Below are 27,540 nucleotides of genomic sequence, written 5' to 3' on the forward strand. Positions count from 1 at the left end.
CCATCCTGTCTGCCCAGAGGGTAGAGTCGCTGTGATGTTTGCCACACTGGGAAGACTTTGGAGGTGATAGACTTTGAAGGATGAAAGGATATTTGTTGATTTAGTCTAAGAAAGATTTTAACTTCCGATAGATAAGAGCCTTACGCAGAATGCTTGGAGGCTTATCTTAGAAATGCCCCGACTGGCCGTTTATTTCCTGTCCTGCACAGCCTTGTTGAAATGAAGAGCTCTGCCTCCCCTTTCAGGTCTGCTGGCTCTCCGGTATTTGGGGAATGAAGTCAGTACAGAGCATGGTCCTAGAGATTCCCTGGGGTGAGAAGAAGCAGGGAACGAGGTGCTGCTGAGGGTGAAGGATGCTGAGCGTTTGGTGTGTTTGTGGCTGGCTTCCCCGTCTGTTCTGTTTCTCAGGAGGGTTTCATAGAATCAAGGTAAACATTGGGGTGTCGGGTAGATCTTCATAGAAAGAACTGCATTCTGCTAGGCAAGTGGGCGTTACTGCGTGTTATATACAAGCATAGTCGGAGATTCACTGGCTTCTGTCCCATATAGGCCACAGGTCACTGTAGTGGAAGTGGAAACCTGTGCAGAATGGTAAACTGAGGCTTTGGCGGCTTCCCCAGATTGCATTCATATTTTATTAGCAATACATTGTTCTAACAGAGACAAACTCAGTTTTCTGATGGATGCCAGACTTTGCCCGGAAAGACTGGCTGCCTTGCTGAAATTACACAGACCTTATCTTCTTTGAAGGTGATTCAGTGACAAGTGCCCTCATGTGAGAGAGGAAGGCTGGAGAGCAAGGAGAAGATGTTACGATGGAAACAGGTTGGAGTGGTGCATTACTAGAAGAGGTCCTTGAGCTAGGGAACGCGGTGGCTTCCAAAAGCTGGCGAGGAGGCAAGGAAGTGGCTGCCCCCCGAGAGAGCCTCCAGGAGGAGTTCAGCCTGCATGCATTTTTATTTTATCCTAGTAAAATTCATTTTGGACTTACAGCCTCCAGAGTGATAAGGTAATACCTTTCTGTTGTTTTAAGCCATCAAGACTATAGCGGTTTGTTACAGCAGCAGAAAGCAAGTCTCGTGGATATACGGAGGAGAATTTCCTTCTTGCTTGCTCAGGAGAACTGTAAGACTTTGTAGCGTAGATTTTTCACGTCAGGCAGAAGCCTGCAGCACTGCTAAGCCCCCTGTGTAGTGAGAGCTCTGGCAGATGAGCAGGGCCCCTTTGTGACTCTAGCTGCGCGAGTGTCCCTGGTGCGTGTGAGCAATGTTGCTGCTTCAGCAGCACTTGGGTTCCTTGCTGTGGAGAGGGATAGCGAGCTCTGTTGGCCACAGGCACAGTGTTAGAGTTGTAGCACGGTCTTCTTCACTTAAGCATTAAGAATTTGAAAATAATCAGAGCTTGAAAGGAACTAGGCCAGTTTTTAGGGGTTCCAGAGACTCCTGCAAATGGAGAGTGATGTGGTAGAACAGACATCTGTTGTCGGGCTTACAGATACAGTCCCGTGTCTCTTCCTAATAGATGGTCGAGTTTCTTAGTTCAGTTAACTCTCTCAGAGATCCGCCTGCCTCTGTCTCCCTAAGTGCTGGGATTAAGGTGTGTACCACCATGCCCTGCTCATTTAACTCTTAATATCTCTACTTTCTGTTTTGTTTTACTGTCATGAGATACCCAAACCTGGGTAATGAATAAGGAAGAATTATATTTAGCCTACAGTTTGGAAGTTCAAAGGCATGATGGTGGCTTCATCTGGTGAGGACCTCATGGAAGATGGCATAAAGTAGCAGGGCTGCATCTGTGAGAGGGAGAAGTGAGAGAGACAAGGAGAAGCCTTGCCTTTCTCATCTATGACAGCTTTCTCTAAAGAGCTAACCAAGGTCTCAGGGGAACTACAGCCCTTCCCCCACCCCGGGTAACTCCTTCAGTAATCTAACTGTTCACCACCGTTAAAGGTTCTGTGTCACCTCCAAATACTGCCACACCAAGCAACAAGGTGTGCTCTTGGATGGTAGTTAATTCTGTCCAAACCATAGTGGGAGCCTGCTCTGTACTGAAAATTAAATGCCTTTCCCTCAACCCTCTCCAGTGTCAAGGGACCAAGGCAGATTTCCGTGAAGGACTGCTATAGGTTAGGAGACATTGAACATACAATTGGCCTTTTCTCTGGAAACGAGGGTGAGAGAAAGCTGCGCTCATTCTCTTTCATAGCGTAGGAAGAAGAACACGGTCTGTAGGGAAGGAGAGAGCAAACAAGGTCTAGATTCTTAACTATCCCTGGGAAAACGTAAAGACCAGTATGATGACATCGAAACCATCGTAAGGATAACTGCGATGCCCAGTGCCACTCCTGGCTGCACAGCAGTGCTTTGAACTGTGCTCTCAGTGAGACACTGAGGCCCCTTGACTAATTTCTCTCTCAGAGGCAGAAGTCATAGGTGCTCGGAACTTTTCTCATAGAATTGGAGCTGGCTCTGAGAATCATGCTTCTAGACCTGCCGTCCTCTGCCTCTAGAAAGGGAACGGTCAGACTCGAAGGTAACAGTGGCACATGGGTGTCTTCCTTCAGTGAGCTGTTCCCTGGCGTCACCAAAACAGTAAAGACAATCGGAAATAACTTCCTGGGTCACTCCATTCCCAAACACCATCTTTTCCTCTCCTGTCACAGGGAGGAGTGTCAGTGCCCCTGTCCTGAATCTTCTGGCCTCTCCCTTCTTCTGTGATAGCTCTAGCTCCCTTTCCTGCCCCTCTTCTCCATTTCCTGGCAGTGGTGGGTTATGCCCAAACATCTCTAATGTAGAAGCCACTTCTGAGATCTCATGTGTTCCTTAACTTCTCACAGTTAAACTTAACATAGCTATTTTTTTTTTTTTTGGTTAAATCTTTTGCTCTGAAGCTGCCAGAGAGCGTTCTTAGCCTTACAAAGAACCACGCCTTTCTGCTTCATTGGCCACAGTGACTTATTCTTTCTTGAAATCTCATTGTGTTGTAATGAGAGCACAGATTCCTTGTTTTTCTCTTTTCAGACTTTCTTTTGATGATTCTTATGGTCCCTCTTCCTTTTTCTGTTCCATGAAGCATTGAGTTTGTCTTTCTTGTTTTGGTTTTTTTTTTGAGGGGGGGTGGTTACTTGTTTTATATGTGGGCCTTATGTGTAACAGGCAAGTACTCTACCACTGAATTATATCCTCAGCCCCAAATGTTGCCACTCGTCAGGATTTTATCCTCGATTCCCCATGTCCTAATGCTGCAGAGGCTCATGCATGCAATGCCACCTCCAGACGTTCTAGTGTTGAATGTGATCTTGTCCACTCAGTGCACTCTGCCCTGAGTAATGGCACTACGCTCTGTGTTGCATCCGGATTATGTATTTTACAGTGTGTGTGAGCTTTCACCTGCTGTATATTTTGGAAAATCCCTATAAGGACTGATAATATTGGGAAGGAAAGAAGATTGTCACACTTGCTACACATGGACTTTCCTGCTCGGGGCATCTTTTGGAACTGGTAGGGGAACAGAGGGCAAGGATGTAGTAGGAAAGTCTCTTCAGGGATCCCTCTGACTTTGTGAGGAGCAGCGTATAAGCCGGGTTGTGGCTTGGGAAGAGTGATGTCAGCAGATAAAGGGTGCCTGGGAAAGAAGCCACGGGAAGACTACGTTTCCCTTTAAGGGAATGAGAGGACCATCCTCATAGGGCTGAGCAGTGCTCATTTCCCCAAGGATAAATATGTGTTCTTCCTGGGTAGTGCGTCTGTTCCAGAAACACGTTATTGTCTAAAGACAGGTGATCCCTTCCCCTAATTAGTGTCTCGAGCTCAGGTATCCCCAGAGATATCATCATGTGAAAAGACTGTTGAAGGTCGGGGCTGTCTGGCTTTAAACTGCACTCTGCTCCCGAGAGAGCTGTGCTGCGTTGGTGACACTCCCTCACTTCTGCTTCTTTTCTTCCTTTGTATAGTGGTGTACTGATAGTACTGGATCCCTGGGGTGGCAATGATCACTGAGGGCATCTCTCTGAGTGCCGAGGCTGGTGGTTAAATTGTTAGCCCTTCTTATTCATTGCCTGGATGGCCTTCAGGCACCCAGTGTGCCTTCAAAACTAGACACGCCTCATCGTCCCCCTGAGGTCTTTGTTCTTTCTTGATTCTGAAGGCAGTGATTTTTTTTTTCAACTACTTAAAAAAAATCACATACCTGTGCAGATGCAAATCTTGGTTTGCTATAAATATTGACATTGTCAAGTCTGTCAAATCGCTCTTAATGGAATCAGTGAATTTATATTTAATAATTGCATTGTACTTTTTCTTCTCTCTTTAAAAAAGAATATAAAAACATTTATTATAAGCCAGATTTTTAGCTCATACATCTTTACTTGCAGGTGTCAAAGAGTCAAAGGTTCAAGGGCTCTGGCTTCTGCTACACTATCATATCAATACTAAAGCCTCACTGGGACTCCTCTTGGATATCCTGTTGCTGCCCTGTGTCGTGGAGATCCTGCAGCCTTGGATCTGCAGGACCAGCCCCTTCACATGCTCTGGCAGATCGTAGATGGGGTGGATGTTGGGGTGGGCCAACTCATAGCCCTGGTTTTGGGCCCGGGTATTGCTGGGTTTGTGCGCTGCAGCTGGTAAATTAGCTCTCTCACCAGCCACAGGGGGAGGAGAGGAGGGGGACGTCTTTTTCTCGCCCTCACCACCACATTGGCAGACAAGGAGGGCTGGGCCGGCTTTCCCACACTCAGCACCCTCAGGGCCAGCTCACCTGGGCAGCTCTCTGTCTTAATACCACCCTGCAAACTCGGGCGCTCCTGGGAGTAAAAGGGACTGCCGTTAACAACTAACCCGGGATAACTGAAATAGCAGGACCTGTGGGCTGTTAGGCTCTCTAGTGCTGTTTTTCACCTCTGTCTCATGTGCCGTCAGAATGCTGGCAAGGCGCCTGCCGCACGAACCCTCAATCTCTGGAACCCACATACAAGTGAATGGAGAGAATCAACTCTGCACAGCCGTGTTCCGACCACTACATGGGCTCCGTGGCTGGTTCGTCCTCACACAGATCACACACACACACACACACACACACACACACACACACACACCCCACACACACACACAATACAAAACTTTAGGTCCTAGTAGATTAGTTTGGACTCCTGTACAAATTTTGAGTGGATTTCTTGTCTTCAGTCTTTACATTTTCTCACTCTTGGTTGCAGTTTTCTCTCGGGAATGGGACTTTCATGGTGTCTCACTGTGGCTTCTAATTCTTCACTGGGATCCCTAAGGAAAGTCTCTACTCTAAACCATGGTCCACACGGTCCTCCAAGAGGCACAGCCCTGAGTTACTCTTGAGCCCCCTGGCTCACAGTGTGAGCCTATAGTGTGCCATCCAGGCCCTAGATCCAGGTGCGGGAGCCTGTCGCTCCTCCGCAGCCCCTTACCTGTCCCAGCATGCCTCAGGCTAAGGTGCTGCCTCCCCGACCACCTGTGCTCCTCTCTGTTTTCACCCAGTTAAGCCCTTCTCTCTTACCACCCATGTCTCTGTCTTTTTTTTTTTCTTGAAACTTTCCTCTACTGTCCAGGAATGCCTTACGTCTTTTTATCTCAGGTATTAACAGTGTCTTGTTTGCAAACATCCTGAGGTTGGTTATCACCAGCTGTTGCTGCAGGGTAAGCCTTCTAAGCTCCTTTAGAACGGAGGCTCCTCCCCTCCCGCCAGATACCATGTGCAGGCCTGGTGGAGGGAAGGCCCACTCCTCCTTCTGTGGCTTCATGCTGCCCGTAATTCTTCGTGTTCCTCACCTTGCTTCTTTCACTTAAAACATATTCTCAGTTAAAACATGTTTCACCGTAAGAAAGAAATGGCTTCACCGAGAGATCGGACAGTTAGCTTAGAAATTTATGGAATTACAAGGCGTGCGATATGCGTGATGCTTACTATGTTCTGGTAGCTACTGGGTGCTGCTTAGCAGTTCTTGTCTAGCGACAAGTACACGGTTGTGTAATGTGTAATAGAAGAAGGCGTGGCATATGAGGACTTGTGTGGGTCAGGGCCATCTGTAGCAGTCATGACTTTGGACCTTGATTTTCTTAGAAAATGCTTATAATATTGCTTATAATAAAATTTCTATTCCTCTGTAGTCCCTAAACAGTGTTTAATAAAATAGGAACAGATGGTATTTTTCTGGAGTGCTTCCTGTTTGGAGAGGGTCTTATCTCCCCTGAGAAGTCTTACAGTAGGAGTTTGGGAGCTGACGTGTGTGGAAGATCCCTGGGAGATGCTGTGGCAGAGCTGCTGAGTGGCACCCGCAGAGCTAGCTGCCTGGTGGGCGTCATGCGTTCCTCCCTGTAGCTCCCGGGACAGCAGAGGTGGTTTGATTGATCCTGAGTTTCTTCATGTGTTGGTGTTGACGGAACTTTGTAAATGTGTGGGAAAGGCTTCACTGGTCTATAGTCTCTTCTGTGACATAGCTCACTTGGCCTAGAGACTGTTCTGTGACATTGCTTGGCCTAGAGACTGTTCTGTGACATTGCTTGGTCTAAAGTGATACATTGCTTGGTCTGTGGCATAGCTTGCATCCATTTCCTGGTTCTTGGTTTATTGTATTTGCTGTCAATTCTCAGATGGTTGATCACAGTGGGTGCCAGTGTGTCTTCTGCAGGGCATGCAGGATCTTCCTGTGCCTATCCGGTGTTGCTTTCCAGGTTTAGGGAAAAGGAGGGACTGAATTCCTGAAATTTCATTATTAATGACATGCAGTGCTCTCATTTTTTTTTTATAAACTCAAACTAGAATAAAAGAAACAGTCAAAGTGATACAAGATCAAAGAAGAGCTATCAGAACTAATTGAAACATTGGTATATACAGAAATATTCAACTCTGTGTGTGTGTGTGTGTGTGTGTGTGAGAGAGAGAGAGAGAGAGAGAGAGAGAGAGAGAGAGAGAATGTGGATAAAAAGCAAGGTATGGAAGTGTGATAAACATTCTTCTACCAATGAAACAGACATTTGAGAAATTTCTTTAATTTATACTTTATTAATTACATAAAAGGGACATTGCCAGTTTTTTTTTCAGTGAGCATTTTTATTAAGTTAGACTCGTTCCTTCCTAGTTAAATCAGTGTGAGTTATAAAGATAGAATTTCAGGTGTTTGATGGTGGTATATGTGGAAGCAGTGCTTTAAGAGTTAATCATTCTAGACCCTTCCTCCCTCCCTCCCTCCCTCCCTCCCTCTCTCCCTCCCTCCCTCCCTCCCTCTCTCCCTCCCTCTTTTCCCTTTTTAACTATATGTGGTCTCTCTGTGTAGCCTCGGCTGACCTCTAACTTGATAAGCCTGCCTAAGTATACACACCACCACACTTGGCCTACACATTTGATTATCATGGGAGACGGAGACTTCTTTTAATGCATAAAATCATGACATAAATCTGACAGATTAGCCTTGATTTACCTTTGTTCTGAATCATAAGAGGATTGTATTCTCCATGTCCTCCATGAATGTTATATCCTTCGTGAACATAATAAATGGGTAGATTGAGGTATGACAATCAAGCCTTCTATTGTACGCTTTCTGCAATATTTCCCATGTTATTTTGTCTTTAATTTACAGGCACTAAATGCTGACCCGTCTGTAGAATCTATCCCAGTCCTAAGTTCTGAAGGAACGGTTTAAGTTTGGGCATATGATTGCACGGATGGCCAAGAGTAGCTAATGCCTGCCTGCCTTTAGGAGCTGTAAAGCTTGGCATTGCTGCGTGATTTACGTTTAGTTTTTTGTTTGTTTGTTTTTCCTTGTAAGAAATACTCAGCTTTCTTTTGGGGGTTAGGATGCTCTCTAGTGGATATTTACTTAGGAAATTCTGACGTGCTATAGGCTTACTCTGACCATATGTTTGGCCTGGTACTATACTTGCTATTTCTCACTGTTTAATGAAGCAGCAAATATTTCCTGGGCAGCTACTGTGTCTCTACTGTGTATGATGGTAGGGAGCAAGGGACAAGGCCCCTGGTTCCAAGGAGTTTATTTCCAGGAGAGCTAGTCGATGTTCAAGCAGGCGATGCTGAGAACTTTCGGGTTGGCACTTCACAGTGCCTGGGAATCTGCTGCTGGCCACGTGGAAGAGTCGTCTTTGGGATGATAGGAGTGGGAGAGCTGTGGTGGTCGGAGAGAGCGGAACATTGACCTTAGAAAGGGACACATAGGTGTCCCTGAACTGAAGGGCTGCTGAAGCTAAGGGGTAATGCCGAAGCCGGCTCATCATACGTGTGCGTATACCCTACAGCCTGTGCAGGCTGGATATTGGGCAGGCGGTGGGAGAGCAAAATGAGGGAGAAAAGGATGCGGTCTGGTGGACAGGTTGGTTGAGGAGGAGGGAGTTAGTAGTTTCATTTGGGGTATACACATTTCAAATGTCTTGACTTCCAAGTCCAGTCACACTAGGGCATGAGGCTGGAAGCTCACAGAGAGTCTAAATGCGAAAGAGCAGAAGTGCGGCTCCTGTGCGCTGCTGGGATAACTGTGCAGCTCGGTGCTCTCATTGGACACAACTGGGCAGTGTATAGTTCTAGGCAGCGGCGCCAAGGCCAGGATGACTTCTCAATCCACCCCCAGGCTGGATCTGGTTCCTCTGTGGTCAGTTACTCAGCTAACTGAACTGCATCAGCTTTCAGGTGCTAGGACAGAGTTGGGACAAACCCCGCCTTAAAGACCTGTGCTTGCTAAATTCCTGCAGTCTGAAAGCTGGTTGGTTTCCCCCAGTATTACTTGACTTCCTCATATCATAGTTTCCAGGGCCCAGACTCCAAAAGAACAGAGGGAACGAGGACTGGATGCGACCACAGAGGCATGACTTCTGCCGTAGTCTGTTCATTTGAAGAGGCCGACCAGTGTTTTAAAAACGAGAGGAAACCAGACAGCCCTTGATGATAGTGTTGGTGGATTTTACAGACAGTTTTGTAGAGATTTGTGTGTGAGTGTTTTGCCTGCATGCATGTATCTGCATCAAGTGCCTGGTGTCCCTGGAGACCAGATGAGACCATTGGATCCCTTGAAGCAGGAGTCATAGGTGGTTGTGAGCCTCCATGTGGGTGCCAGGAACTGACCCCAGTCCTCTTCAAAACCAATACGTGTCTTAACTTCTGAGCCGTCTCTCCAGCTCTTAAAGACACGTTTTTAAACATTAGATTTTATTCTTTATTCAAAAATTGTATTTTTTCCCTAAATAAAGATATATGTATTCTGCCTGGCTTCTCTAGATTCTCATTTACTATGATAGAAGACTCAGGCTTCAAGTTCAGAGTCTCATGAGATTCGATTCTGGGCAGTTTTCTTCAGATTTTCCTCCTTGAATATGTGAAGAAATACAACAGCATTGAGCGCCATGCCCCGCCGCAGTGCAGGGCCTCCATCTGAATCTAGGTGATAAGCAAGGAGGTGAATCCCTGCCATTGTTCAGTTGTGTAACGGTGTATGTTGTCAGTGGCACCAACTCCCGTATTAGCTCCTCTTCCACTGCTGGGATAGAGCAGAGTGGTCAGCTCCTAGAAAGAAGGGTTTATCTGGCTCATGGTTCCAGAAGGACAAGAGAACAAACTAGAATGGCTTAAAATTCCCAAAGCCCGCCCCTAGCAACATACTTCCTCCATCCAGGCCACACTTCCCAAACCTACCCAAATCGTACCGCCAACTGAGGACCAAGTAAGTATTCAGGTGTCCAAGATACAAGGAACATTTATTACTCAAATTTTCACCATTTACATTTATTTATCTTCTTCTTCTTATTATTAATAATAATAATAAATACTTTTTATTATTAGAGACCAAGTCTTACTCTGTAGCCTGGGCTGGCTTCAAACTCAAGACAGTCTTATCTCTCAGCCTCTCAGGTCCTGGGATTACAGATGTGAGCCACCACGCAGGGCCTGAACATGTCCATTTAGAAGCAGGGTGGCGATAAAGAAAACCACAAAAATGTAGAAAAGAGAGAAACAGGAGGCAGTTACTAACCCATACAGTTTTTAGTTTCTAGTCTTTACATTTTGTTTTTAAAATTCAGAGACAATATTTGTATACACTTAACAGGACTCAGTACGACATTTTAGATTTTGAAATCCAGCCTGGCCTGGCGCACGTAGCTCTTTCTTGGTCTTAAGTCCCTGGGAGTTGTCCATGGTGTTGGTGGCCCCGCAGGATTGGCTGTGGGGTCTGTTCTCTGGATTTTCCTTCTCCATATATAAGTAATACATGTTTGCAGCTGAGCGGCATTCCAGTCAGCCCGATGAAGCCTGAAAAGGCAGACATATTTTTCCCCTTGCTACTCCGCTCATGCTGGAGACAGACAGGTATCCCTGTGAGGTCTAGGCGGGCCTTAAACTTGGTTTCCTCCTTCCTCTGTCTCCCCAGGTGCTGGCTGGAATTACAGGCTTGTGCTACAACGTTCATTTGGCATAATTATAAAACAAACAGAAAACTGTCTTTGCAGATTTGCTTCAAGTTCATTTTTAATCAGCTTTCTCAGACAAAGGCTGCACTAACCAGCTGCTCTGGTATCCACACGTAAGTCCATTCTTTCCATCCTTGCAAGGCTGTTGAAGAACACCCTCAGGATTGCTCAGGATACTTCGTCATTTGAAAAGAGTCCGTGAAGCCTCATATGAAGTCTTTTTGAGGACTTAATAAGGATTTTATAATTACATCTTGTTTTCCTGACAGCTTCTGGATTCAGTCTTTGCCTGGAAGCCGTTTCTTAGTTGTAGCACTGGCTGCCTTCTGATAAGACAGGGAATGAGAAGTTTTATTTCTGAACTCTTAAGTCCTGGCTCTCCTTTATCCTTCAACTTTTTCCCCCCTTATCTCTCTCCCTCTCCTTGAATTTCATTGTAGGCAGCAAAGTGAAGCCATTGGCGCTTTCTCCAGTCTGCCTGGAAATCTCCCTCTCTGGATCATACAGTTCATTAGGCACCTTATTAAAATTTTTTGTGTTTCCACAGGCAACAGCATTGCTAAGCCCCTGACCCTGTATAATTAGGTTCCTCTCTTCTGCGTCCAAGGGCTTTCTCTTTGCTTTTTCCTCCATGCTCTGGGAACAGCCTTCAAGTCTTCTGACTCCCACCACACTCTTGTGTAAGGTGCTTCTTGCTGCTCCACCCGCCAAGTCAAAGGGGAGGCGGAGGCAGCAGGACTGGGATTGCAGGGGCCGTTCTGTTTCCATAAGGACTTTGGCTGAAGTGGCCATCCAAAGGGAAACTGCTGGAGGGAGAGCGCTCTCCCTCCAGAAGACTGAACTTCTCTGACTTACGCTTCCAGTCAGTTTCTCTTCCTAACTCCCAAGGCGGGATTGATGAGGGGGGAGCAGGGTGTCATAAAAGCAGCTCTTTAAGGAATCCAGGTAAGCGTGATGCCACTTAGACCTGAGAATGCGGCTAAACCTTCAGATTTGTTTCTGTTTAGAATATAGAAGCCAAAAGTATTTGCAGATGGGTAGAAGATAAAGAATGAACAGAGTGTCACAAAGTCTTGAACCATTTATGGAGCTTGGAAGATGGCGTTCATCTTTATGTGCACATATGTGCATGTATGCGTGTGTGTGTGTTTGCTCAAGTAGAAACTTTTTTTTTGATACTTAAGGTCTCAGACTCTAATGAGCATCCAAGTAGAGATGTAATATTGGCAGAAACATGAAGAGGGATTCTAGTCAGAAAGTGTTAGCCTCAGGCATTTTGGTGTTTCTTGGCTGGGAACCTAAGAAGCAACCAGCAAAGAGATTATGTGGTCAGTGAAGAAAGAGGAGAACCAGAGATGTGTCTGCAGCATTCTCGGCTGCTCTTTACTCCTACGTACAGTAAACACATAAACACATTGCTTTTCAGTATACCACTACAACCACTGTTTATACTGTCAAGGATTGTGTACGAAGTATATGAAGTGCTTGCTCCTTGGTAGCATATAAATTCAGAGTGAGGACTAGACCATCAGATGGCCATGAGTGGCTGAGATAGTAACACCTTCGTTTCTGATGCTCCAGTGGAGTTTCTTATACCGTGTTATTTAAAATATGTACAGTTGACTTCAGCTATGTGTCGTCTGCATGTGGGCAGCACTAACTGGGCCAGCAGAGGTATTGATGGTGGTGATGCTTTTGGTGATGGTGATGATGATGCTGGTTGTAGTAATGGTGGTGATGCTGGCGATGATTATGGTGATGATGGTGTGATGATGCTGGTGGTAGTGATGGTGGTGATGATGGTGGTGGTGATGCTGGTGATGGTGATGCTGGTGATGATTATGGTGATGGTGGTGATGATGATGGTGGTGATGATGGTGGTGATGATGGTGATGGTGGTGATGATGATGATGGTGATGCTGCTGGTGGTGATGCTGGTGATGGTGGTGATGATGATGATATGACATGAAGTTGGGAAGGGGAAGAGAGACAGGTTGGGTAGTCTAGGGACTTGGGGGAGTTAGAGGAAAGTAATGGAGGTAGAGTGGGGATATATAAGAATAGAATGTGTTGTAAATATGAAATTTTCAAAGATTAAATTAAAAATATATTTTAAATAAACCTTTTATTTTGGCTAGGCATGGTAGTTATGCCTGTAATCTTAACATCTTTGGGGAAGGTGCTGAGACAGGAGAATAAGAAGGTCAGTGCTGACCTGAGCTTCACAGTGAGGCTCAGGTCCAAAAACAAAGGACTGGGTATATAATTTGGTGGTTGAATGCTTGCTTAGCATGTTACAAGACCCTGAGTTTAATCCTCAACACCCACACACAAACAGATACCTCTCATACCCACACACCCACACCACACCACCCTCCCCACACATACACACGCTCTATCTAGTACGATAAGGGTAGGAAAAAAAACGTGGCCGGGAGTGATTTTTGTAGAAAGAGAAACTTGGATGTCACAAACGGAAAGTCACCTTGGGTTTAAGTGGATCGTGGATGTGTCTCAGGTAACAGGAGAGGACAGAGCGCAGCACCGATGTGAGCAGGTGGGAGCGAGACTGTTCTGATTGCTTTAGTTCCTCAGTGGAATAACCAAGGCCTTCAGCCGAGAGCTTGGAAGGAAGAAGAGAAACTGCCCAGGGGTCGTCTTGGTAGAGAGAATCAGTGTTCGACAATAGGGGCGGTGATGAACTTGAAGTGATTGGTTAGATTTGAAATGTTCCCTTAAGGCCCACGTGTTAAAGGCTCGATCTCCATCTGACGAAATTACATAGAGGTGGGTTGCTGGAAGGTGGCTCTTTTGAGTAACAGCTCGTAGTCTTCAGACCTGAGCTCTCTGCTTCCTGACTGCCTGAGATGTAACGAGCTGTCAGCTCATGTTCCTGCCACTGCAGAGTGATACACCACCACACGAACCTTAAACCCACATGTCTCTTAGCCCTCTCCTCCCTTAAATTGATTCTTTCAGTTAATTCAGTTCCTACCCTGATGTTGTGCAGTCTGAACCTTTGGTGTGTGTAACCATTGGGGTGCCTGCATAGGGAAGACATGGCCACAGTTAACTCTGTGTCCCCACCCGGTGGACATTACAGAGGGAAGGATGTGTAAGGGACTTGGATGCTTACAAGTGCATGATTGTAATGGACAACGGAGCACGTGAGGACGGAGGAAGGGGCAGAGGAAAGGACGATGCAGAACTGCTGGGATCACCAATGTCTCCATGCGCTCACATTGCTAGAGGAGCAAGCTGGGGAGGTGGAGTTGATGGCTGAGTGTGGGGTCTGGGGTTAGGTTATACATTGCTAGTGTTCAGACGCTTCCAGAGAGTGGGTTAGCAGTTCTGTGCAAGTGGCTCCAATGACCGCTGTTGTTTTGGCCCATACTGAGAGATTGTTCTAGTACGGTCCTCAGGCTTTTAGCTATTCATACCAAGGAGCAAGTTAAACTCATAGCCTGTTGATGTCGCTTAGAGGCCCTGAATTCGTACCCAGAGAAAAGAACAAATAGCTGTTGTCACAGCCCTGGATGTCTTGGAGTGCGAGTGTGAATTATGTTGAGTCCTAAACTCCCAGGATGACCTATTCTGTCTTTTCTTTTCTTTCTTTTTGGAATCTTTATGGCTCTTGCATCTCAGACTCTTTTGATGTCTTAGAAATTGTTTTGCTATCTTAAACAACAAAAAAATGTGTGTGACAATTCTTTGGTTTGCAGAAAGCACGATTAAGCGGCCTGGTGCCCCAGGCCTGTAATCTCAATGACTTGGAAGACAGAGACAGGAGAATCTTAGGCTCTTCCGCCTGGGCTGTATATAGACTGAGTTCCAGATGAGGCCATGCATCTTCTTAGTGACATCTTGTTTTAAAATAAGAAGTAAAAAAGGGCTGGCATGGAGCCCAGTGGTTGGGTTTATGAGCTCAGAGTTGGTAAAGCTTGCCTAAGACCCTAATTCAGTTCCCAGAACGAAGGGAAGGAGAAAGCATTAGAAAACATAAATGTAGTTTGTTTGTTTGTTTGTTTGTTTGTTTGTTTTCCCAGACAAGGTTTCTCTGTGGCTTTGGAGCCTGTCCTGGAACTAGCTGTGTAGACCAGGTTGGCCTGGAGTTCACAGAGATCCGCCTGCCTCTGCCTCCCGAGTGCTGGGATTAAAGGCGTGCGCTGCCAGCACCTGGCCAAATGTAGCATTCTTAAGCTACATAGCGTTCTTAGTTCTTTTGTTGTTTGCTTCTGTTTTGAGATGGATCTCACTGTGTAGACCCAGTTGACCTCCTGAGTGCTGGGATTAAAGTCATGCATCGCTGTGCCCAGCCATTCCTCAGTTCTTAAAGAAATCATCATTACACCCATTGGAAAATAAATACAGTAAAAGTATACATATAAGCCGGGCGGTGGTGGCGCATGCCTTTAATCCCAGCACTTGGGAGGCAGAGGCAGGCGGATCTCTGTGAGTTCGAGACTAGCCTGGTCTACAAGAGCTAGTTCCAGGACAGGCTCCAAAACCACACAGAAACCCTGTCTCGAAAAACCAAAAAAAAAAAAAAAAAGTATACAAATAGTGGATTCTGGCCATTTTTACCTGCTAGTGTCCTCTCCCACCCCCTTTGAAGACATTTGTCTCAACAAGCCTGTCTCCTACTTTGATCTCTTGTACGTGTGACCCCTGAGTTCAGCCGTAGTTTCTTGTGCGTGTGACCCACTGAGTTCAGCCGTGGTTTCTTGTGCATGTGACCCCTGAGTTCAGTCGTGGTTTCTTGCATGAACATGGGTGGGACGATTTTTTACTGTAACGCGGACAGCTTATCAATGTCTGCATCCGCCGAAGAAAATGATTCTTCCATCTCCAGAAACCATTAGCTCCTTTAGTGAGAGGTAAGACCTCATGAGGATGAAATGGTGGCGTGTGTAGTAAGGTCACGAGTGCAGCAGGCATGACATGCTCACGGCTCCTCCTTTGGCTCTCACATTCTCTCCCCTTCTTTTGTGGTGTTCCCCGAGCCTCGCAGGGGTGATCAAGTGTCCTTTTGTGGGCTGAGCACACTGGCCAGTTCATCATTGCATGCTGCCAGTCCTTTATTTAAATTGTGGAGGAGTCAGTACGCTGCGCGAATGCCAAGGGGACTCCAAATGAACAGTTGGCAGTGGGCATGCCCGGAATTGAATATATATCATATCAAAGGTTAGGATATTGATTTAGTGGTATTAGAATTTAGAATTTTAATTCAGAGACTGTTAACCTAGAAAACTGATGAAATTGTAACATCGCCAGCCAAGGTGGATGAGAGGAGCCCAGGGCATTTAGCCAAGAGTGTCAGAGATGGCAAAGGGTCTGTCATTTCTCTCCTAGTTACACCAGTGCTGTTATTAAGATTGACAGGCCGAGGGAGGGAGGCTATCTAACTGCTTGCCCCTTATATCCTGGGGAAAGACTGATAGCAGGGAGGACGGTGGTCTTGTTTCCTGAATAACTATTAGGGACTTCATGAAATGGGGTAAGGCAGAAAGGTGTGTTTTTATTTACTGCTATTTTTGTACAGAATAGGATCTAGTCCAGTTTGTGAATTTACACTAAAGGCAGTGGGGCGGGGGGGGGGGGGTAAAATCGAGAGGAATGAGGAGGGGAGAGTGACTGCCCATCTGAGAGATTCTCCTAGAGAATACAGGCTGTTTCTCCTTGGGGCCATCTGGATAGACAATATGGCGGCACAGCCAAGCCCAGTCCAGAAATGCCACCCTCTGGTTGTCAGCATCACATAGCGTGATCCTGAAACTGTTTTTGTCTCTTCTCTCTCACTTTGTGCAGGGGAAAGGACAGGAACAAGTAGGATAAGCCCTCTTTTTTCTTTCTAAAAATGATCTACCAGCCTTGTTGAAACAAGAGCGGCGGGGCTGCGTCCCCAACACCCCGGCCGCTTGGCTAGCTTATGCCCGAAATAACAACACACAAACTGTATTCATTTAAAGAACTGCTTGGCCCATACTCTAGCCCTTATAGGCTAATTCTCGCACCTGGACTAGCCCATTTCTAATAATGTGTGTAAGCACCCCAAGGTGCGCTTACCGGGAAGATTCTAGCCTACATCCATCTTCATCGCGTGTGCCTCAGAGAGCAGAGCTATCGCGTCTACCCGGGAGAGCTGAGCATGGCGTCTGTTCTGAAGCAGAGCAGGGTCTGACCTCACTTCCTCTTCCGCCCAGAATTCTATTCTGTTTACTCCTCCCATCTATGTTCCAAGCTGAGGCCAAGCAGTTGGTTTATTATAACTTAACCAATGAAATCAACAGATTGATATATGACACTCCCACATCACAGCCTGGTTTTTATTATTGTGACAGAGCACTTAAGACTGACACATTGTATCAAATTGATTTAGTTTGGCTTATGGTCCAAGGGGCTAGATGCTCAAAAGGAGGCAGGTGCATCCATCAAGGCCTTGTGCTGGGATGAGCAGGAGGAAGAGACAAAGCAGGAGGAGCCTTGCTTCATAGCAGCCCTGCTCTCATGAGGAGTCCATCCCAGAAAGGCAGCATTAATCTGTTTGTGAGGTGACACCTCACGAGGCAATAGTCTCTTAAAGGTCACTCTCTCGGCACCGCTACACTGGGGACTGAATTTCATCATGAGTGTTGGGAAAGGACAAATGGTATCCAAGCCAGAGCATGCTCCGTGAATGCGATGTCTTAGCCATTGGGCAGCACCAGTTTCAGTACAGCGCTCCCTTGCGAAGGCTGCTGATGTGTTCATCTGTGGAGGAGGGCTCGGGAGATAGTTCCGTGGGTAGAAGGCCCTGACGTGCAAGCAGGAGGACCCGAGTTGGGATCCCCAGCATTTATGTACGTGCTGGGCAGGTGAGGCTTGCCTGTCACTCCAGGCTGTGGGGCGGAGATAAGTGCATCTCTGGAGTTCATTGGTCAGCTAGCCTAGCCACGTTAATGACCTTCAGGTCCAGTGAGAGACCCTGTCTCAAAACACAAGGTGGAACACAAAGTTGGGGGGGGGAGTTGGGAAGGAATATGAGCAAAATACATAGTATGCGTGTGTGAAATTCTCAATGAAAATATTATATACCAAATATATGAAAACCGGGATAAACAATTGAGAAAGACATCAGATACGGACCTTCGTACTCCACACGCGTCCACATAAACATGTGCACCACACACATACACAGGCATTGAGACAATTGACATGCATTTTATAACAGTATAAAGTTACATAAATCCTGAGGATTTTATCATGAACGTTTGTTCACTGTTTTTCCTTAGTATAGTCTTTTGCATTTCCCTTGCAGTGTTCCTTGTGTGTAAGGTTGTCACGTATGCACTCATTTTGTGCACTTTTTTATGGTCTGCATTATAATTCTAGGTATGTACCTAGCTGTGCTTTAAGTTCCTTGAGGCTAGAGGCCCATCTTACTTCCCAGGTCAGTGCCTGGTGACATAGAAAGGTATTAACAGAGAGTGTTCTGTGCGTGCTAAATGGTTTACAGCCCACCTTCAGAACCTTCAGATTGGGATATTGCATTCAGTAGCAAAGTTATGCATCCTTTTCCTCTTGGGTGTGAACAGCAGCCTGGTGTGTTCGGTGTGAACAGGCATGTGCTGTGTTTGATTGCTTGTTGATGGCGAGCAGTGGCAGTGGGGGTATACTGTGGCTGCCTTGGTTCCAAGGTCATATCTTTCCCTTGGTTGAACATAAGTGGATTTTGCATTTCAGGATGCTGGCCTGTGGAACCTGGTTGATTATGTTTATTATTTACGTTCGGAGCATTTATCATTGTCTGACCTCCATCACCTCAGCCTTCCATTTTGATAAAATGAGATTTGTGTCTGGCAAGCTGGATGGATGTGTCGTTAGCATATCTTATGTGCGGGGAGTTGATGGAATGACCTCTGATGGATCTTGCTTTGCTTTGTGCAAATGGCAATTTCTGTCTCATCTTAGGATCCTACTTTATCGTGCTTTTTTACATAAAAATTTAATCATTCTCATGGAAAGAGGTTGAATTGTACAGATTATCATTAATATGCTTTATCTGATGCACCAAGCATCTTTCCTATCCCTTTGAGATAAAAGCTTCCTCCCTGTTTTCTTTTCATGGCCTTTTCAGTGTTTGAAAAAACACTGGAGACAGAAAAATGGAAAATGACACAGTGTATACACAGGCTGAGCTCCATGGCACACCATTAACATCGACCACTTTTATCTTATTCTGTGCCAGCCAAAAATAAACATTAGAAGACAGTTTACTACCCAAAATGCCTTGAACTGAAGAGTCTATAAAATTTGACACTTTGTATTCATTTTAGAAGAGAACATTTAGAAGCTCTGCTCTCATTGGCTCCTTATGGTTTCGGTCTTCCTTCCCATCCCACCCATTCCTCTTTTGGCACACTTTGAGTCCTCTTGTGTGTGATGTAAGTCCTAAAATTAAAACCCAGTGTTTGGACCAGCATTGACCTCTGGGGAACATGGCAAGAGCCTCTAGGGCCCATCTGCCTCCAGGACTCTCTCTTATGGGCTCTGTGGATGGTCACCAGCACTGATGAGTCTTGAACCCAGATACCCAGAGAGAAGAGAGCCACTGACCTGCAGAACTGAGATAATAAATGGGTGTGATTTTAAGCCTCACTTTTTTTTTGGTGGCAGTTTGTTATGTAGCAGTAGAGACCTAATCAGCTGTCAAGTGGGTATTTGTGTTTCTTTAGGTTTCCCTCTGAAATACATAGGCATATTTAAATCTTTTAAAAACTAATCTTATGTGTCCCCCATGTGTATACACTTGCAAGCATGAGTATGGTATGTGTATGTGAGTATGGTCGTGTGCCCTGTTGCACGTGTCACACTCAGGCTGTCAGGCTTGCACAGCAGTTGCACAAACAGCGCAAAGTTCTCCTTTGTGCCATCTCCCCAGCTTCGAACTTTCTTACCTCACACCAAAGGAAAGGAATACTCCGTACATTATGTTTCCATCCCATGGGAAGAATCCTTAGCTTTGGATGCAAAGAAGAACAAGTCCAAAGCACAGAGCAACGAGTGGGTTGGATGCAACAAGCCACCATCTCCCTCTAAACCAGGGTTTCGGTACCAAAGCAGCATCTTTGGTCATTGTGGACACCACAATACTTCCCTTGTTACAGCCTCTGCTTCAGATACCTCTTCTGTTTTAAGTTGGCAAAGTTGTGTATGTTAGCTGCTTTGTAAACATTTTGCAGAAGTAGAACTGCCTTGAGAGACAGTGGCCATTGGGTACAGATCAGTAGTATATCTTAATGGGGCACTTAGTATGAACGCCTGTCATATCATTTGAAATAGAAGGTAAGGGGATCACATAACATATTAGTACCACTGTTTATAATAATGGTTCACCCAAGGGAAGGAAAGAGAACACTGGGGTAAGTAGGTAGGTTCTCCTGGCCTTTGTCTGTAGCCCCTGATTCTGTCCTGAGTGTTGGGGGTGGGGGAGGTGTGAGCTCATTAGGGTTAATGCGGAAGGACATTTAGGCAAATGTAGGTAGATGGCTCCTGGGTGTGTGTGGGTCCTCTGTATTTGTCTAGGGTAAATGATGGAGAGGCTCCATCTGTTTGTCCCCACCGACCCTTCAGTGCCTCCCGTGAGACCCCGAGCCTCCCCTGTGCAGCTGCGGCTTCTCCCTGCTCCTCTTGCAGATGGAGAGCTGAGGCTGGAGACTTGCTCCTTTCAGTGATTTTTATTCCTCAGGAAGAAAAGGAAAGCCCATCTGTAGGGCCAAGAATTCCCTCCCTATCCCTGCCTGCAATTCTGTTTGTTAAAGGTTAATCTGCATTAATAAGCAAATACCTTACATGGTCTAAAGCCAGTTACCCAGCGTGAGCGTCCCCCCTTAGTGATGATTGTGTGTTGCCTAGCTTGGGGTGAGCCAGTGCTGAAGACTTTGTGGGAGGTCCTGTGTGTGAGCTGCATGGAGACCCTGTGGGGACATGCAGAGTTTTTCAGTCCTCTGCCCGTGTTGCATGGTGATGGCAGGGAGATCAGCTAGGAACCCCCATGGCTGTGTTCCAGGATTCAGGTCTCAGCTGAGCTGACCTCCCCTCTTGGATCCTGAATGACTGTGTGAGCTAATGTAATTGTTTTCTTCCCAGTACCGAGGAACAGTTGTTACAGGGCATGGGACAGCTAGTGAGGAGGTTGGGGACATTTTATGGAGAGGCACGACTCAGGGGGCTATAAAGGAGGACTTTGGAAAGACACTTAGAGGGTATTCTTAGTGGCCACGGATTTCCGAGTAATACAACTCATTTGTAAATGTCTAGCTGCCACTCACCCTTCAGTGAGTACAGCCCAGCTGAGGCTCATTGCAGCCCTGCCTCTCTGGATGCCAGCCACGAGCACCCTTCCCTCTCTCTAATATTCCAGCCACAGAACTCTCCACAGTGTGTTTGTGGATGTGACGTGATGTACAGTAGCTTGCCTGGTTGATATTTAAATGGCTTTTGAGTAATATTTCAGAGATGCTCTCAATGCAAAGGTGGACGGAAGCATCTAACTTTATCCTTGCCTCTTTCTGTTTCACAGTATTGGCTGGACCCAGCAAAAACTCTTGCGGAACACAAGGAGCTAATCAACAGTAGGTATTTCATTTTCATTTTGTGAACGGGTGGCTTGGGCTTGGTAAAATGTCTGTGATTCGTTTAGTGCTGGTGAGGGAACAGTAGGACCGGGAGTCGTGATCGGGCTCTGCACTGAGATTCTCCAGACTGGGGCAGTTAATCTCATCAGCTACTCAGCGGAGCCTGTGACTGTAGCAAATGTCCTAGGGGTACACCCTTTCATGATTTTTATCTTTGACTTTTCTATGTGTTTGTCTTTAAAACTCGACCTTAAAAAGCAAAAAGGAAGAGAGAGGGAAGTGTTTGTTCTTGGGCTATGGCGTGTTTTGTTATCATTCCACGGGGCTGCGACATGAAGAGTTTCTGTGACTTTGGGGAGAGGTCATTCCTTGTCAGGGGTTAGTGTTTAGAATGACAAAAATAAATTATTAGGGGAGTTGGTGTAATTGAATACGTATTCTTTAATCTCAGTATCCATACCCAAGGTTTTATTTATAAACACATGTCTAAACTTAAGTATGCAAAAGAACAATCAATTACAAATTTTGTGTTAAAATTACATAAGTTAAAAATTTGAAACATTGTGTGTGTAACTCACTGACATGAAATAATTCATGTTGCTGTAACTATCACCGTCTGCATAATTTTTCCTTATCCGAGACTGACCTCTATCACCAATGAATCTTTTTGTTCAAATTGTCACTGACTGCCAATCAGAGCCTAGTGGGCCCTTCTGCCTCTGGGTCCCATTGCTCCCATGCCTGCCTGCCCTTTCTCTGTGGTCACATTGGCTTTGTGAGCGTTGATGGATCTCAGCACAGGAATGCAGCCACAGCAAGGAACTGGAAACCTGGAAATGCAGGGCTCCCAGGAACAAGTGTAAATTCTTTCAACATTGGCATCATTGTCTCCAGCTTTCTACCTCTGTAGAGACCACCAAAGTTTATAAATTACAGCTCGGGCCCACTTGACTAAATTAAAGAAACAACTATCAGAAACTCAGAAAAATTTCAAGAATAACTATTTTAAAATAAAACAAAATAAAATAAATGTCAACATTTTAGTGGCCCACAGATGTTTGTGCCTGTAATCTTAGAGGCTGGGGCAGGGGAATTGCCAAAAGTGGAGGGCAGCTTGGGCTGTACAGTGGTTCCAGGCTAACTGGACTAGTTAGTAAGTTCTTGTTTCAAAAACAAGCAAATGCAGGGGTTGGAGAGAAGGCTCAATGATTAGAACACATGTTCTTCCAGAGGACCCAGGTTTGATTCCCAGCTACACGGTAGCTCATAGCCTATGTAACCCTGATTCCGGGGGATTTAATAATATCTTCTGGCTTTCCTGGAGAGCAGACATACCTATGGTGTACAAATACACATGCAAACAAAACACCCAGGCACATAAAAAGACGCAAGTCTTTCAAAATTTTAAGATGGATTTTAAAGCATGCCAAAGTTTTCCTCAATTTATTAAGATATTCTACTTAAACATCATTGTAAGAAGCAATATTTTTTTCATATTCAGTAATGTTAAATATTTGATATATCATATGTATAAAACAGAATCTCACCTGAAGAAACAGGTCATGGAAGACTTTTTATTTCATCAAGTGTTTTGATAGTGAAGGCAAATAGCACAATCAGTATGAGCAGCCATCCAAATGGTAGGCCACTGCTAGTAGTCAAGATTCTCATGGGCAAATCTGGATTTGCTTGCCCTAAGCTAAATGGAAATTCCTATTATCATTAAGGCACTATAAAATGTAGTTTGGACACTTCCCAGTGTCTGCTTCCTCCATGGTTTTTGGATAAAACAAAATGATCTTAGCTTCACTTTAAGGGTTTCTTAACATTGATGGCAGAGAATAGATGGATTTCAGATGCTGCTAAGTTAGTGACTTGCCTCATCAGCATCTCATTTTTGTAGTTAATTAGAAAATGTCTGGCTAGGAATATTCTTGCATATAAATGACCATTTCTGGGGCCATAGATTCTCTACCAGGTGCTCCCACAAGAGTTTGAGCCAAGGCCTGCTTTCCCAGGCTGTAGAAGGCAGTGCCCACACAGCACCAGATACTAGGTGTGCGTGAGCTTTATTCTCATCCTGTGGTTTCAGGAAAGTTGCTCAACTCCTCAGAGCTTCACCTGCTTTCTGGAGATTTTCAGGCTGTGGCCAAGAAATATTCATGAAATTTGTTGTTGTTGTTTGAGACAATGTCTCACTATGTACCCCTAGCTGATGTGGGACTTACTGTGTAGCAGACTGGTCTTGAACTCACAGAGATGCACCCGTCTCTGCCTCCTGAGTGCTGGGATTAACGGCGTGTGCCACACACTGGGCAATACGAAGTGACACAAGGCCCCTCTGTATGCCAGTGGAAAAGGCCAAAACCTTTGAAGAGAATGGACTCAAGTGGAGTGTTATTCACTGTGCATTTTTCAAGTTTCTGCTTAGCTGCCCATGACTGGACACAGATGAAATGCCTGTGATGGGTGAATAGGGTCATCTGTCACGTTCACAGAATGAAAGTCACTCTGGAGTCTATAGAATGCCTCTTCCCTTTGTGCGCTCCTTAGCGGTATGCACGCCTCCCTGCCCACCCTAGGTGAAAGCCCAGCCGCCTGCGGGCACAGGCCGACCCATCTGCTCAGGAGCAGGGCTTGATTGACACAGACCATCGGCTGTCAGTGGACTTCCTGCCTCTTCTAAATATTTAATAATCTTGCCTCCCTGGTGTCTGTGTTGAGGGGCACATTTGTCATAAATAAAGTAATTGAATATACATAAAAAACTCAATATATGGAATAGTTAGGAAATTAGAGAAAGGTTTTAAAATGTAGATAAAAAAAAAATCCCTAAGTGTAGGAAGTAACTCATGAAGGAAGGCAGAGATGAAGGGAGAGGCATGGGCCTGCTCCTGCTGTCCTGTGTATGCAGTTAACAGGGCTTTGGGAGAGGACAAAAACATGCGTGAGCATGGGATAAAAGCAATAACGTGGTTCAAATAGTATAAATTGACTTTATTTTTATTACTTGATGTAATTTGTTTCTTTCACCCGGCGCTTAAGTTATGACTTTATTAATTTAACTAAAACTGAAAGTAGATGAGGGTTTCTTTGTATCAATTACATGGTGTCAGCTGTTTCCACCAGGTCCGCGTTTGTGGGGCGGAGCCTTCGGTGAAATAATCAATTGCAGCGCTGACAGTTGCTTGGAGCCTTTCTAAAACAAAGGGCATGGCGCTTGGGAGGTGGGGACCAGAGGACCAGAACTCCAGATCAGCCTCAGCTGTGTAGAGGTGGAGGCCAGTGCGAGCAGCGTGAGATCCGGCCACAAAATAAATAATAAATAGATAGATAGATAAAGATTTAAAAAAAGTATATTAGACCTATTAATAATTACTGCCAGCTTGGAAGTTCAGCATTTTATAAACAGTGCAGATTACACCCATCCACCCTGAAGTAACTATTTCTAGAAATGGCATACTACAATATATCGGTTCACAAGGGACCTGCATACTCTGGCACGGTGTGTTGACTTTTATATTTACCCACGCATGTGCAATTCCAGGCTTTGTTTCTGAATTTTTAAATTTTGTTTTAGTTGTCTACAGATTTAGTTCTTCTGTGTGTGGTAAATGAATAAGAAGTATCTTTTTTACCTATGTGAGGATATATTTTTCTATTTAGAATAGTTAACAGGGCTGGAGAGGTCTCAGTGGTTAAGAGCAGTGGCTGCTCTTACAGAGGACTCTGGTTTAATTCCCGGCACTTGTCTGGCAGATCACAACAATCTGTACGTCCAGTTCCAGGGATCTGACCCCTTCTTCTGACCTCTGAGAGTGACAGACATACCTATGGTGTGCATATGTATATTCAAACAAATACTTGCACACATAAAATAAATTAAAAAATTAGAATTGTTTAAGAATGTAGCAGATATTGTGCTATTACATGGCTGCTTTGATTATTATTATTATTATTGTTATTATTATTATTATTATTATTATTATTATTATTTGGTTTTTCGAGACAGGGTTTCTCTGTGGCTTTGGAGCCTGTCCTGGAACTAGCTCTGTAGACCAGGCTGGTCTCAACTCACAGAGATCCGCCTGCCTCTGCCTCCCGAGTGCTGGGATTAAAGGCGTGCGCCACCATCGCCCGGCCTGATTATTATTTTTAAGAACTATACATGATTATGAAAATATTGGGTAATTAATTTGCATAGCACTGCTACTTCCTCTTCCCAGCATTTGTCACAGCTTATACTTCCTCGTGTATTTTTTTCCTGGGACAAACTACATATATTAACTTTTTTCCCCCTATGAGGTGTTGGGACTGTAGACTGTCAACCCTCTCCACATCAGCACATATGATCTCCACCTGTTTGCTTCTGCTACGGCTGGGCCACTGTCCCATGGCTGTGGCTCATTGACAGGGTCCCGTGGCTGTGGCTCACCGATGGGGTCCCTGTGGCTGTGGCTCACTGACAGGGTCCCCAAAGCTGTGGCTTGCTGACAGTGTTCATGTGACTGTGGCTCACTGGTGGGTCCCCGTGGCTGTGGCTCACTGATGGAGTCCCTGTGGCTGTGGCTCACTGACAGGGTCCCCAAACTGTGGCTTGCTGACAGTGTTCATGTGACTGTGGCTCACTGGTGGGTCCCTGTGGCTGTGGCTCACTGACGGTGTCTCTGTGGCTATGGATCACGGACAGGGTCTCCGTGGCTGTGGCTCACTGACGGGGTCCCTGTGGCCGTGGCTCACTGGCGGGGTCCCTGTGACTCACTGACAGGGTCAGCATTGTTTGCAGCCTTTTGCACAGAAGTTTAGAAAAACTTTTTCTTGAGAGTTGATGTGATAAGAGGATGACTTTAAAAAATCGTTTGTTGGGGGCTGGAGAGATGGCTCAGTGGTTAAGAGCACTGGCTGTTCTTCCAGAGGTACTGAGTTCAATTTCCAGCAACTACATGGTGGCTCACAACCATCTGTAATGAGATCTGGCGCCCTCGTCTAGGCATACAGGCATACATGGAGGCAGATTGTTGTGTACAAAATAAATAAATCTTTAAAAAAAATCATTTGTCAATAAATTCTTGATGATGAGAAGACCCTCTCCTGTTCACCTCCTTCCTTCAGTAATGAATAGCAGGAAATAGAAATTAATAAAAATTGTGCATAGGCAGTCCAACCAGATACAAGAACCAGTAGCCTTGTGGTATTTTGGGCCTTAAGTGTTTTCTGTGTTTATGTGTGAACGAACATGCACTTAGCATTAATTTCCTGCCTTCACTAGTCTTGAACCATGTCTTTTCCATTTTGTGTTCTTGTGTCTTTAGAAATATTTTATAAAGGTAATTCTGTTTGTTCATATGCATGTATGTGTACACAAGTGTGTGTGCACGTGCTTGTACATGTGTGCTCGCTTGTGTGTGCGTGTGTACACATGGGTACATACACCTATATGCAGAGACCAGAAGAGGATGTCAGGCGTCCTACTCTGTCATCCCCCGCCTTATTCCCTTGAGACAGGACCCTGCATGGAACCAGGAACTAGACTGGTGTTCAGAAAGCTCCAGAAGCACCTCTGTCAGCCCTGCACAGTACTGAGGCTACAGGAATGTGCACAGCCACACCTAGATTTTTACACTGAAATTGGGATTTGAACTCAGATCCTCTTGCTTGTGCAGCGAGTACTTTTACCCTGAGCCATATTCCTAGCCTCTAATTCTGTTTTTCCCCCAAGTAAAGAACCTTCCATTTTAGCAAACAGTTTAAATTCAAACTCATCAATGGTTTTTAAAAGTATATACAAGCTGGGCATGGTGGCAAAAGGGTATTTTAATCCCATCACCGGGGACACGGAGGCAGGTGAATCTCTGAGTTCAAGGCCATCCTGGTCTACATGGCAGGTCCCAGTCAAGCCAGCCAGAATTATATAGAGACCCTGACTTAAACACACACACACACACACACACACACACACACACACACGCAGAAGCGCACACACACACGTTATGTCAATGGATATACAGTATATCTAAAGACAAATTGTAGAACTACTATTATTTGATGTGAGAGTGTTAAGCTTATAATAGAATTTGTATGTAAATGAACTGTTAACTGCTTGAAATAGATGTTTTTCATATTTAATATATTCTCCATATGTGATTATAATTCCTAATTGTTACATATTACAATGCAACTTTGATTATAATGTGAAATGTAATTAGTTTTTGCTTTTTCTTAAAGCTGGACCTCCATATACTTTGTACTTTGGTATTAAATTCTATGCTGAAGATCCGTGTAAGCTAAAAGAAGAAATAACCAGGTACAGTATTAGCTTTATCTTTGGGTAACGTGCTATACATGAAAGGCTGTATTGAGTGTGGATTAAAAGTGGGGTTTACACACCTGAATGCGTGTCGAGCTGTGTCTCATGGTGCACCTGCTGTGAGGATTAAATTTTCGCCTTGCGCGAGGCAGATCAGTGTCCGATGATAGATGTGTGT

General features: G+C 45.2%; 1 protein-coding gene across 3 annotated transcripts in view; it reads left to right on the forward strand.

The window, feature by feature from the left end:
- Epb41l4a (erythrocyte membrane protein band 4.1 like 4A) overlaps positions 1 to 27,540 on the forward strand; it is a 184,011-nt gene that overhangs the window by 74,535 nt on the left and 81,936 nt on the right. For 2 of the 3 annotated variants that reach the window (XM_050134972.1, XM_050134973.1), the window contains 2 exons: positions 21,001 to 21,052; positions 27,281 to 27,359. In XM_050134972.1, the coding sequence (XP_049990929.1) occupies positions 21,001 to 21,052; positions 27,281 to 27,359 (131 nt within the window). Of the gene's footprint in view, positions 1 to 10,545; positions 10,553 to 21,000; positions 21,053 to 27,280; positions 27,360 to 27,540 lie in introns of those variants that run through there. The other variant, XM_050134974.1, reaches the window with a different exon arrangement.

Source organism: Alexandromys fortis, unplaced genomic scaffold, assembly GCF_014885135.2.
Source record: "Alexandromys fortis isolate MF-2015 unplaced genomic scaffold, M_Fortis_MF-2015_v1.1 scaffold_25, whole genome shotgun sequence".
Classification (NCBI taxonomy): Eukaryota; Metazoa; Chordata; class Mammalia; order Rodentia; family Cricetidae; genus Alexandromys; species Alexandromys fortis.